General features: G+C 38.2%; 1 protein-coding gene across 12 annotated transcripts in view; it reads right to left on the bottom strand.

The window, feature by feature from the left end:
- The window catches only part of MGA (MAX dimerization protein MGA), a 172,350-nt gene that overhangs the window by 54,921 nt on the left and 103,099 nt on the right, over positions 1 to 14,330 (bottom strand). For all 12 annotated transcript variants that reach the window (XM_086710419.1, XM_086710418.1, XM_086710422.1 and 9 more), the window contains exons 6-9: positions 4,766 to 4,897; positions 4,185 to 4,289; positions 2,606 to 3,267; positions 930 to 1,278 (exon numbers count right to left, since the gene is read on the bottom strand). In XM_086710419.1, coding sequence (XP_086566545.1) covers positions 930 to 1,278; positions 2,606 to 3,267; positions 4,185 to 4,289; positions 4,766 to 4,897 — 1,248 coding nt within the window. The remainder of the gene's footprint in view (positions 1 to 929; positions 1,279 to 2,605; positions 3,268 to 4,184; positions 4,290 to 4,765; positions 4,898 to 14,330) is intronic.

Raw genomic sequence — 14,330 nt, 5'->3', positions numbered from 1 at the left:
TGATCTAGTGGTTCAAGAGTTCAAGCCTCACAGTAGGCTCACTGGGGTCAGCCTTTCAGCACAGAGCCCACTTCGGATCCTCTGACCCCCTCTCTGCCCCTCCCCGACTCATGCTCTCCAATAAATAAATAAACAAACAAGCAAGCAAGCAAAAAAATCTTCGATTACATGGCAAACTTATAGTCAATATATTTGGACAAAAAAATACAGGAGAAAGGAAAAAAAATCAAGGATGGTATAATATGTAACTTGGTGGGTCTACATATTTTATGAAAAAGGAAAAATCAGCATTTCAAAACAGTATGTAACGCTTAGAACTCAATTATGCCCTTCTCCTATCCCCAAAACTCCTATCACATGGTGAATAGCTCCAACAAGGACCAGAGCCTTCTTGCAAATTTCTTCTTTTAGAAAATAATGAGATGTGTTAGTTGACTTCATTGTGGTAATCATCTCACAAAGTATACATGTGCAAACTTTCATGTTGTACACTTTAAGTACATGCAATTGTACTTGTCAATTATACCTCAATAAAAGCTGGGGTGGGGGGGGAATGGAGAGAAAATTATGTATTATACTGATCACCTGTATATTGAAAGAACATGGGAAGAGAAGGGAAACACAATAATGGGTGAAACTTAAAGGCATTCTGAAGTCCAAATGAGAGAATGATTCAAATTTAGCACAAAAAACCTATCCACAAAAGAAAAATTGTATTTAAGAAATTATATTTAAGAAAGGTGTGTGTCTGTGTCCATGTGTGTTTATGTTATCATATAAGCCACAAAGAAAGAACATTTAAGGATGAGAATTTCTCAAAATTCTTACTAGATCACAGATTAAAGGGTTAAAGTAACAGTATCATTTGAAATAACCAACCTTTTCTAAAAAATGAAACTATAGTGTTTTAATTCTCAATTAATACTCACTGTATTCCAGCTTCTTTCTCCTCTTTTTCTCTTTTAATTGTTCTTCCTCCTCCCTGACTCCCTCTTCTCTTTCTTCTCTTTGCTCCTCTCCCAAAGCATCATAAAATACTGGATCACGATGAGCAGCCTTCCTCTGGAAATGTTTAGATTTGGATCCTCCTTTAACAAGTACAACTTTTCTTTTCAAACAAGTGCATCCGAACATGCAGTCTGGTCGGCGGCAGTGAGCAGGCTGGCGCTTCTCCAAAGCTAGACTGGAACACACGCAACCCAATCGACAGAAGTCATTGTTGCATGGAGGGGCTCGTTTCCTTATGATTGTGTGGATGGGTTTAGTTTTGAGAGATGCCTAAAGTTAAAACAGAAAATTGTAAACTGATTAAATCATGCTCCCATACCACCAACAGCTTACAAGTCATATATTGGTCTGTCTTTTCAGACTCTGAATACTCAGTATTAATGGCACAAGATTAGCAGATTTAAAGGACAAAACATGAATGTAACCAGGACTCTGAACAATCTCTCATTTAAAAAAAAATTTTTTTTTAACGTTTATTTATTTTTGAGACAGAGACAGATAGAGCATGAACGGGGAGGGGCAGAGGGAGACACAGAATCCGAAACAGGCTCCAGGCTCTGAGCTGTCAGCACAGAGCCCGACGCAGGGCTCAAACTCACGGACTGCGTACAATCTCCCATTTTAATGCATAGCAGAGACAAGAGAATATTTTAATTAATTATGAGCCAAAATATCAACAATGATGAATTTATTCTCAATAGAAACTACACATAATATTCTAAGGCAGAGGTTGACAAGACCCACAGGCAAATCTGGCCTGTTTCATAAATAAAGTTTCACTGAAATACATAATGTTTACAGCATAACAGCAGCACAGAGTCAAGTAACTGCAAAAGAGTGTGTATGGCCTACAAAACCTAAAATATTTACTCCCTGGCCCTTTAAGGAAATAGTTTGCTGACATGTGCTTTTTAGTAACTAATCAAAAATGGATAGAATAGTATGTGCACAACTGTCTTTAAAAATGATTAATAATAAAGGGCACATTGTGTGTTCAATCCCAACATCTGATGATCTTCAGGTCAGGAATTTAGTCACAGAATTTAAAAATGAAAGGTAAGGTACACAAATTTCATGACAAAAAAAATAGTCACTTGCTACTGTACCATTTCACATGCACCAGAGACTTCTAAAATAAGTGAATCAATAATAAGTGAAAAAGTCTTAATATAAAATTTTATAAAACTTTTATAAAAGCTTTTTCTCCATAGGTTTATAATATTTTTTAATTTTCTGAAATGTAGTATGTTTTAAGGAGAACTTTCAAAGCTGTTTTAACACGATAAGCAACTGTACTTGCCCACATGCTAGAATATGAAATTAGAGACTTTCAGAATGGCCAGATGACTTTATATAGGAGAGACACATCATCCAAAACCACAAATGTACTGTCTCCCTCTACTGGCAGGAGGGGATCTACACTGGGGTGTCTAGTTAGAAAGATTAACAAATATGGAAGACAACAGAATCTCCTTATTTATCACTAAGGTAACTAAATGCTGATCCTCCTGCCATAAAGCCCAGCCCCAGTGCCCCACACTAACCTAATTTTTCCAACCATAAACTAATACGCTTCTGGGAAACAACAGATACTTACTTGAGCAGTAAGTAGAGTTGTTAAGGATACATCTGCTCGCTCTTCAGTGATATAGGTCCTTGGTTTTCCTTCCCAAAGTGCACAGTCTTCCAGGTCCATTAGCTTCACTTGAGATTTAGACAAGCCTGCAGGGCGAGTTCCCTGTTGCTGCTGCTGCTGCTGCTGATGTGCCTGCCGCAAACTAATCTGCTTTGGAAATGTATTTTCATCTAAAGTTGGCACAACAAAGTTATTCACCTGATTTTCTGAGATAGTACTTGAAGAATTCTTGGCAGTCTTATCTCCTGGAATCATATGAGCATGTTTCTGCTTTGGTGAAACAGGGTATGGTAAAATGGATTTATAAGATGATTTAGTTCGGCCACTGAAAGTTGCCTGTTTGTTTTGAGACTTTGTCTTTCGAGAGGCAGGGGGCAAAGAATGAGGCTTCAAAGAATAGGAGGTAGAAGGGGAAACGGTAGATTGCTTCTTTAGTACACTGTCAAGTGTTCGTACATAGCTGGTACTCTTGGTGGGAAGCTGGTATACCACAGGAGATGTGGGAGCATTAGAAGAGAAACCCATGCTTGTTTCCATCAGCTTGCCTTCATTTTCCAAGTACTCATCAAGCTTATCACTGCAGAAAGCAGAACGGTTTTTCAGGGGACCCTCTGAATTTCCACCTAGAAATAAAGAGATGCAGATACTTTAAAATAGGGCCAATCTTTAGATCTCTAGGAAAATACACTTAAAAAGGCTGAGAGCATTAAGTTACAAGCCACTGAATCTTCCAAACTATCCCTCCTTAGAAGGAAGAAAAAAATATAAAACCAAGTGAAGAGATTGAATCATACATTAATTACATTAAAATCTGTTACCCAAAATTACCTCATTACATATATTTATCATTAATTTTTGTGAAGTGCTAACAATAGTAATAATTAACTGAAAGATAAGAGTCTACAACCTTTGACAACTTATAACCTTGAGAGAAACCACACTTAAGTAAAAACATAAGAGCAAAAAATGTATGTAAATCAAACCTCAAGAGAACACCAAGAGATTAACAGATTAACAGATTGTAGTACCTGCAAGTGTAGTAGACAGACAAGCATTATATTATTTTAACAATGTACAAGAATTCAAAGATGAGAAAACTATTTTGGACACAGGGTAAATTTATCTGGTTAGAATGTAAACTGCAAATAAGAGCAGTGGGAAAAGCACTAAAAAAGATCAATACGCATATAGTCAAAATGTTTGGATTAGAAGTTTACTTGGAAATGTAATGTTTTAAGGAATCACTCTACAGCTCTTAAGTACACAGTTATGAAGTAATATTTGAGAATGATACTTACCAGAACTGCAGGAGTTACAGAAAGGAAATGCAATTTAAAAAGGGTACAGGGATTATTTAAGCCTGACATGGTTAGGGATATGGAACATGGGAAGGAACAGAAATCAGCAAGACAATTATTTTCAGTTTATCTGAAGCATGTAAAGAAGAGAGGACGAAAAACAACCATGACTTAACTTTTAACACAATGCTTTGGCCACATGTTTCAGAACATATTTGCAATTTCTTTAAAAAGCTGATTACCTTCATTCCTAGATGCAGAAGCACTATGGAACTTTCCTCTCCATCCCTTGATTTTGGTGAAGTCATTGGTCTTCCCTGTCCTAGAAACAAAGGGAAATCCAGCATCTATAAAAGAAAAAGTAAAAAAAAAAAATGACCAAAATTCAAACCAACCAATATTTAATATCTAATTAGTTACTAAGGCTATTTTTAAATTTATTTTGAGAGAGAAAGTGTAAGTGCAGTAGAGGCAGAGACAGAGGAGAGAGAGAATCTCAAGCAGGCTCTGCACAGTGTGGGTCTTGAACTCACGAACAGTGATATCACTTGAGCTGAAATCGAGTTGGATGCTTAACCAACTGAGCCACCCAGGTGCCCCAAATTATTCACTAAGACTTAATCTGAAATGTATAAACCATTAAGACTACGCCACTAGGTAAAAGATTTAGAATATCATCCTAGAGGTGCACACACTCTCTCTCTCAAAATAAACAAACATTAATAATAATAATAATAATAAAGAATTTCATCTTACATGTCTCTAAACAAAGGTAGTTTTTTATTTATATCAAATGTTGACTTTACAAATGTTACACACTCACCAGGAGAAGCAGGGTTGGTTCCTGTAAGGTTCCAGAAAGGAAAGCTAGTGGCTGGAGCCAAAGGTAGCTGTACTCCCAAGTATTTAAGATCAATGCTCATTGTTGGATCCACTGAATTCAATTTTAAGCCCACTACAAGAAAAAAGAACCACAAATCACACTGGTTGGTTTTGGTTTTGTTTCTTTTTAACTTTTGGGGTGGAGAGAGGGGATATTACTAGAGACAAAGGGAGAGAGGGAAGAGCAGAAATGAAATAAAATCAAAAAGTGGCAGACAGGCTTTAAGGTGACCCATGATCCTCACCTCCTGGTATTACACATTTGTGTAATCCTCTCCTCTCTTCCCTTGAGTGTGGGTAGGGCCTGGGGTTTATTTCTAATAGGCGCAATGTGGCCAAAAGGATAGGATGTGTGTGAATAGGGTGTATGTGATAATATGAGTGCATGTTACTAAAACTGCAATGATATAAATTCTGCCAACAACCTGACAGAAAATCAAAGGAGATCCATCCCCAGTCAAGCCTCTGATGAGAAACCAGACCTAACATCTCAATTAAAGCCTTGTGAGACAGAAAGCAAAGGGCCCAGTGAAGCCTTGCCAAACTCCTAACCCAAAGAAACTGAGACAGTATGTGTGCTAACTTTATGGCAATGTGTTAAGCAACAATAGATAACTAATACATAAACATAGTAAAATTAAGATCATTTGTGCTTTAACCCTTTGTGATCCAGAGACTTTCTAGGGCCTTTAACACAAATTGGCCACATACTAAGCTTCTGGCCTGAATTATGGCTGCAAATCCCCTAATTATTATCAATGATACTAATGGTTAACTGAGCCTATAAATATTATGGCTTATTTGTGGTTACTTAAGAGGCAATCTTTTGGGAAAGTATTTATTTAGCATATCCTTTTATAATTTTGTGGGGTTTATCTGCTTAACATATTAGATCTGAGATTTGTCCATGTTGACAGATTTATCTCTAGATCATTTATTTTCAGAGCTGTACACTACTCCAAATTATGAATATATAGTACTCCTAATTTATTCATCACTCTACTGGAGATGAGAATTAGGTTGTTTCCTATTTTTTTATTAGAGTATAGTTGACAATGTTACAATACCACTAACTGTATTTCTTATGCTGTACTTTTCATCCCCATAACTTACACATTCCATAACTGGAAGCCTGTATCTCACACACCCCTTCGTCTATTCATTTCCTACTTCTAACAATTATATTACTGGGCACCTGGATGGCTCAGTCAGTTAACCATCTGACTTGACTTTGTACATGATCTCACAATTCATGAGCTCAAGTCTGGCATCGGGTGAGCTCAGGCCCCACTACAGGTGGGCCCCGCTTCTCTCTCTCTCCCTCTCTCTCGGACTCTCCCTCACTTGTACCCTCTCTCCCTCTCTCAAAAACAAAAAAAATTACAAACAATGCTTTACAATGTAATTATACATTGTGTACAAGTGAACATGTGTGAGACCTTCCCTAATGCATTTAGCTTTTCCTTGTGGCATGTGCCCAGGAATGGAATTGCTATATAATGGGGTCTGTTTATCTATCAATTGTATTGAATGTTGTGAGTGCTCAACATATTTGTGGCTTCCCAAAATATTTTGAATACCCTTCCTCTAGCAGATAGTTTTACCCATTAACTCCAACCTCTTCAAGGCAGGTATTTTAAAAACTCACTTTACAACTTCCCTTGCAGTTTGCATGCAGTCATGTAACCCAGGTTTTGCCAATCAGGTGTTCCCACGAAAGACCTCAATTTAGGAGAGAACACCATGAAGAGATACTCTGCAGAATTGTGTAAATGAGGGCAACAGTGTTTGCCCAAGAATTTTTAAGTTTGTTTTTTGAAAGAGAGAGAGAGAGAGAGAGAGAGCACCAAAAGGAAGGAGCAGAGAGAGAGAGACAGAATCCTAAGCAGGCTCTGCACCCTCAGTGCAGAGCCCGATGCAGGGCTCGAACTCACAAACCTTCAGATCATGACCCAAGCTGAGATCAAGAGTCAGACGCCTAACCAAATGTGCCACCCAGGTGCCTCTGGCCAAGGATTTTTTAGAGGTAAAAGTAACCAAGGTCCTAGTTATAAGTATACTGTGTTCCATGTCTATACTGAAATGGTGGTGATTGTCCATTGTTGTGGGTCTGCCTATATGAGCAGTCTGCAAATGTACTGTGAGCATTTTTCCTGACTGCACAGTCCTAGGGTCTGTTTCTCTGGCCTTTCAGAAGATTCTGTAAATCATCTGACACTTCTTAATAAATTCATCTATTTCATCTGTAGAGTGGAGTCTGATATTTACTGCTAAGAAGTTTAATGATACACTTCTTCTGAATCCTTCTGGTGTAATGGCACATAAGAAAATGATTAATTATACAAACTGGGATAAACCTTGGGATGCTTGTAGCTGGAGGCAACTAGCTCTATAGTTATTAATTACCCTTGGTCATGCCTGGCCATTCTGAGATCACTATTTCAAGAACATATTATCTGTCATAAATCATAGATAACCTTGTGCCAAAATGCACTAGGTTAGGAACTTGTGTACTAGATAATGCCAAATTACTTTCAATTTACACGCCTTCCAGTAAGTAGTGCATGAGAACTCTTGCTGATCGTTTCTCTACAACATTTGATATCAGTGGACTTAAAAAAACTTGTTCCAATCTTTTACTTTAAATTTATATCCTATTATTCTTTTTTTTTTTTTAATTTTTTTTTAACGTTTATTTATTTTTGAGACAGAGAGAGACAGAGCATGAATGGTGGAAGGGCAGGGAAAGAGGGAGACACAGAATCGGAAGCAGGCTCCAGGCTCTGAGCCATCAGCCCAGAGCCTGACGCGGGACTCGAACTCACGGACAGCGAGATCGTGACCCGGGTGAAGTCGGACGCTTAACCAACTGAGCCACCCAGGCACCCCTATATCCTATTATTCTTAAATATGTATTCTGTTACTAGTGACAATCTTCTAATTTGGATTTCCTCATTTGTGAATTATTGGCTTCATATTATTGTGCAGAAAAGTGTTTACCTTAAATGTTAACAAAACTGAAGTAGTTCAAAGTATTAAGTATTATAGTATTGTATTGTAGTAATAGCCATTAAAAAAATGATGGTACAGGGGCACCTGTGTGGCTCAGGTTAAGCATCGGACTCTTGATTTTGACTCACATCATGAACAATATCACAGTTCCTAAGATCAAGCTCTATGTTGGGCTCTACGCTGACAGCACAGGACCTGCTTGGGATTCTCTCTCTCCCTTTCTATGTGTGCCTTCCCCTCTCACACATGAGTGTTTTCTCTCTCTCTCAAAATAAACAGAATTTTAAAAAATTTTATTTTTTTTTTAATATTTATTCATTTTTGAGAGAGAGACACACAGTGTGAGTGGGGGAGGAGGAGAGAGAGGGAGACACAGAATCTCAGCAAGCTCCAGGCTCTGAGCTGTCAGCACAGAGCCCAATGTGGGACTCACATTCACGAACTCCGAGATCATGATCTGAGCCGAAGTCAGTCACTTAGCTGACTGAGCCACCCAGGCATCCCTAAAAAATTTTTTTTAAATCACAGGTACAGGTTTCCAAAAGGCTTACATATTACTGGTCCCCTAAAAGGTGAAGGCATTAGATAGGTTATGAGCCACAAATTCTTATGGCAACTTGGGTATCCTCCACACAGAACTTATCTGAACAGAAGATTGCTAGATCGCGATTCTGTTTTAGTTTAAGTCCAGTTCTTTAAAATTAATAGTTGTTGTTTTAGTTAATCACATGACATGATAACATTAACATCAATAAAATATGCTTTCCAGGGTCCCTGGGGGGCTCAAGTCGGTTAAGTGTCTGACTTTAGCTCAGGTCATGATCTCATGGTTAGTGAGTTCAAGCCCCACATCTGTGCTGACAGCTCAGAGCCTGGAGCCTGCTTCAGATTCTGTGTCTCCCTCTTTTTTTTCTGCTCCTCCCCTGCTCGCACTCTGTCTGCCCCCCTCTCTCTCTCTAAAATAAATATTAAAAAAAATTTTTTTAATAAGATATTCTTTCCAGAGGCACCTGATTGGCTCAGTTGGTGGACTGTGCAACACCTGATCTCAGGTTTATGAGTTCGAGTCCCACTGGGTAGGGAGAATGTTTAAAAATACAATCTTTAGGGGCACACGGGTGGCTCAATTAGTTAAGTGTCTGACTTCAGTTCAGGTCATGATCTCACAGTTAGTGGGTTTGAGTCCCATATCGGGCTCTGTGCTGACAGCTCAGAGCCTAAAGCCTACTTTGGATTCTGTGTGTCCCTCTCTCTCTCTCTCTCTCTCTGCCCCTCCCTCACTCGCACTCTCTCAAAAATAAACAAACATTAAAAAAAGAAAAAGAACAAAAAAACTTAAAATAGGGGCACCCTGGGTGGATCAGTTGGTTGAGCATCCAACTCTCGATTTCAGCTCAGGTCATTATCCTGGGGTCAGGGAATCATGCCCCACATCTGGCTCTCCAATGAGCATGGAGCTTCCTTAAGATTATCTCTTTCTCTCCCTCTCTCTCACTCTTTCTCTCTTTCACTCTCGAGTGCTCTCTCTCTCTAAAAAAAAATAAAAGAAATAAAAATTAAAAAATAAAATATTCTTTCCTCATGTTTCTAACAAATCAGGGAGAAATAAGAATAGGAGTCAAAACAACTGGTTTCTAATCTTGTGTTTGGGCTAAATTTCTCCTAGCTTTTGCTTCCTCATCAGTGAAATATCAATTCACCACACTGGGTTTTATCTTTTAAGTATTTACTGCACCTTTTCTATGAAATACTCTGTAATACAAATGGTAATAGAGATAAAAGACATTTCCCAAAATTCAAAGAGCTTTAAGTGTCATTCTCCCAATGGACTCATTAGTAGTTAAAATAGGGTAAGTAAGTCCTAAGAGAGGTAAGTAAAATGAAATGACATTTGAAAAGCCCAAGGGAATACAGTGAAATTTTACACAAGGTTTAACACTTAGGTTAGAATAAGTAGAATTAACTAGGAAAGGTGGGAAGGGACAGCAGAGTGGAACCAAAGAGCAAGATACTGCCAGAAATTCAAATGAGAACTGAATCCTAAAAAAGGATGAAATGAGATACCCCAGTGCTTTGAGAAAAATACTCATTATTGCAAAAAAAAAAAAAAAAAAAAAAAGCCAGAACAGCTGCCTACATTGATGGTAAAAAGAAAGGAATTAAGTTGATAAAAAATGTACCCACACAACCAAGTAGGTAGACATGCAAAATCTAGACCCACACAATCAAATTTAGAAACTGTTTTTCCTCTTTTCTTGTCTGTGTTTACTTGTATCTTAAACTTCCACCTACCCCCAAAAGAGACAGCAAGACCTAAAAACCACAAAAAGTGCACACCTATTTTAAATATGCGTATCAGGGGCACCTGGGTGGCTCAGTCGGTGAAGTGTCCAACTTCAGCTCAGGTCAAGATCTCATGGTTTCTGAGTTCGAGCCCAGAGCCTAGAGCCTGGAGCCTGCTTTGGATTCTGTGTCTCCCACTCCCTCTGCCCCTTCCCCACTCGTGCTTTGTCTCTCTCAAAAATAAACATTAAAAATAAATAAATAAATAATAAACGTATCGATTTTTAGTCATAAAAGTAGAAGTCAATGGCACAGAGACAATGTTCAAAGTAATTCCCAATTTAGCTTATCTATACTATCCTGAAATGTTTGTCCTGCAAGAAAATCCTTCCCCAATTAACACATACATAAGACCTATAGACTTAGTTGGTTTCCTATAAGATTACATTGCATAACATAACTAAATAATTCACAGAAAGCATATCTCAAAAAAAGCATAAAACTCTTTCCACATATGACATTTTAAACTAAATTATACTCCTAAATGTTTTTGCTTTTTCACCAGATTAGGAGCTACTTCTTAAAAATGGTATTATCACACCATTACAAAAAAAGACTCATAAAGACAGAATTGAAAAAAAGCAAGCTACACTTTAGGTTCAAAGGCAGTCACCTAGGGTAAACTGTAGTTTAAAAAGAAAAAAAAAAGCCTGCTCCAGCTAAACCGACTAAAATATAAAGTACCCACAAAAACACACTCAAGAGGAATTAACTCCTACATAACTAAACAACACAGAAAAGAAAAGCAGATATATACGGGAGCCTGGGGAGCTCAGTTGGTTAACCATTCAGCTCTTGATTTCAGCTGAAGTCATGATCTCATGGTTCCTGAGTTCCACATCAGGCTCCAAACCATCAGCTGCTTGCGATTTGCTCTCTCCCTCTCTCTCTGTCCTCCCCTGCCCCACACTTCCTCTCTCTGTCTCTCTCAAAACTAAACTTTAAAAAAGGCAGATATATATAAAAGAAAAACTCCAATTAACCATTAATTAACACTACACTAAGAATGTATTTTTAACTAAAATCGAAAGTCATAGAGCTCTAGAAAGACTGCCATAAAGGAATTTAACATTGTAACTGGCAAAAATTAATATTGATATGATAAACAGGTTGCAACAACATGGATGGAGCTAGAGTATAATGCTAAGCAAAGTCAGTCAGTCAGAGAATAACAAATACCATATATTTTCACTCGTATGTGGAATTTAAGAAACAAAACAATTGAGCAAAGGGAAAAAGAGAGAGAGAAAGAGAATTTAAGCAGACTCTTAAGTATAAAGAACTGGTCACCAGAGAGGAGGGGGTGAATTAAATAGGTGATAGCGATTAAGGTGTGTACTTGTACGGGGCGCCTGGGTGGCGCAGTCGGTTAAGCGTCCGGCTTCAGCCAGGTCACGATCTCGCGGACCGTGAGTTCGAGCCCCGCGTCAGGCTCTGGGCTGATGGCTCAGAGCCTGGAGCCTGTTTCCGATTCTGTGTCTCCCTCTCTCTCTGCCCCTCCCCTGTTCATGCTCTGTCTCTCTCTGTCCCAAAAATAAATAAAAACGTTGGAAAAAAAAAAAATTTTAAAAAAAAGGTGTGTACTTGTACAATGCATTGGATGATGTATGGCATTGCAGAATCACTAAATTGGACACTTGGGGGCACCTGGGTGGCTCAGTCAGTTAAGTGTCTGATTTTGAATTTGGTTCAGGTCATTACCTAACAGTTCGTGGGTTCAAGCTCCATGTCGGACTTGACACTGATAGCACAGAGTTGGCTTGGGATCCTCTCTCCCCTCTCTCTCCAGCTTGTGCTCTCTCTCTCTCTCAAAATAAACAAACTTTAAAAAAGTTTAAATAGGGGCGCCTGGGTGGTGCAGTCGGTTAAGCGTCCGACTTGAGCCAGGTCACGATCTCGCGGTCTGTGAGTTCGAGCCCCGCGTCGGGCTCTGGGCTGATGGCTCGGAGCCTGGAGCCTGTTTCCGATTCTGTGTCTCCCTCTCTCTCTGCCCCTCCCCCGTTCATGCTCTGTCTCTCTCTCTGTCCCAAAAATAAATAAAAAACGTTGAAAAAAAAAATTAAAAAAAAAAAGTTTAAATAAATAAATAAAAGTTGTACACTTGAAACTAATATAACAAAGGATGTTAATTGGAAATAACTTTTTTTAAATTGGAGAAAAAAGATAAATCTCTGGGGCAGAGGAATTCCACATAATTTATCCACATACTCCACCCTCAAAAAGCAGAATATGGGGCGCCTGGGTGGCTCAGGAGAGATTAAGCATCCAATTCTTGATTTCAGCTCAGGTTATGATCTCATGGTTCCTGAGCTTGAACCCAGCATCTGCCCCTGCACTGAAAGAATGGAGCCTGCTTGGAATGCTCTGCCCCTCCCCCTACTTGCCTTCTTTCTCTAGCTCTCTCAAAATAAATAAACTTTAAAAAAAAAAAAAAAGGAAGTGGAACATCATTCCCCACTCATTAAATATGGGCTTCCCAGTGACTTCCTTCCAAAGGTCGGTCAATGGAAAAGTCAATGATAAATCATGCTGATAAAATGTACCCTTGATATGATGGGATGAGAATGGCACTTCACCTCTGTGATCTTCCTCTTATGAACATATAACTTCAGTCTAACCATGAAAAAAATTCAGATGAATCTCAATGGAAGGACATGCTCCAAAATATTTGACCAGTACTCCTCAAAATTGTCAAGGACATTAAAAACAAAGAAAATCTGAATAATGTCCCAGCCAAGATTCTGAGATGACATGAGGACTAAAAGAGATTTCCTAGATGGAATCCTGGACCAAAAATGTAAGGAAATCCATATGAAGTATGGACCTCGGTTAATACTAATATATCAATACCATTTCACTAACTGTAACAAATGCACTGTACTAATGTTAAATGTTAATAATAAGGAAAACTGAATGAACAGTATATGGAAACTTCTACGTTCCTAATTCTTCTACAAATATAAAACTTACCTAAAATTTTAAAAATATTAAATTGACATAAAACTGACTTAGCAGAATGAATGAGAAATGCTTCTACAAAAAGTACTTTTAAAGGTCAAAAACTGATGATAATTTCAGTTTGACAAAAATTAAATCAATTTGGATGTAGTGAAGATAGTATAGGAGAGACAAAAAATACAGTTCTGTGGAAAACAAAATTAAAACTCTTATTTCAGCAACAAAACGAACACCAAAAACGGTAACACCTTCTCAGGCTTAATATGTCTTCCACAACTTCAAAGCAAGCTCAAAAGTCTTTTCACGTTTTTCAAGTTTTCAGCTCAGAAAGATTTTTTAAGTCCTTTTGTTATAACAAGTAATGAAGGGCCCCTGGATGGATCAGTTGGTTGAGCATCCACTCTTGATTTTGGCTCAGGTCATGCTCTCAGGGCCCTGAGATCAAGCCGGCATCAGGCTGCATGCTCAGCATGAAGCCTGCTTAAGATTCTTTCTCCCTCTCCCTCTCCTCTGTTCATACGCACATTTTCTCTCAAAAAATAAATAAATTCTTAAATAATGAAACTCCACAGTTATTAGAAAAGCAAAGAAATATGACATTATTTAATTGAAACTTAAATTATTTGAATCATCAATTTTTAGAAAGGGACCTTAAAAGGACCTGGAGTTGGCATCATCACTCAGTTACTACAAATACTTAACCAACGGAAGTTATTCTGAAATTCTAAGTCTTAAGAAGCAAAGGATGAGGAATCAGGGATATCTGCCAAAATAAAATCGAGAAAAAAAATCCAAAATAGAGCTCTATCTCACACCTTATGAATTGTACCACATAGACTACAGATTTAATGGTTTAAAAAAAAATAAAACTAAGAATACACTTGAGGGGTGCCTGGGTGGCTCAGTCGGTTACATGTCCCACCCTTGATTTCAACTCAAGTCATGATTTCACAGTCTGTGGGATGGAGGCCCAAATCAGGCTCTGTGGGGACAGTGCAGAGACTACTTGGGATGTCCTCTCTCCCTGTCTGCCCCTTCCCCACTCTCTCTCTCTCGCACTTGCGCTCTTTCTCAAATAAACTTTAAAAATGTTTTTAACTAGTAAAAAAAAAAAAAAATCTAATATCAGCTTCTATCATTTAGAAATTGAGCATCACTATACAAATATGCTGATTTCAGTCTACTGAACAATG

This window comes from Puma concolor, chromosome B3 (assembly GCF_028749965.1).
Source record: "Puma concolor isolate L17-30 chromosome B3, mPumCon1.1.hap2, whole genome shotgun sequence".
NCBI classification, from domain to species: Eukaryota; Metazoa; Chordata; class Mammalia; order Carnivora; family Felidae; genus Puma; species Puma concolor.
This window is presented reverse-complemented; position numbering and strand designations above follow the sequence as displayed.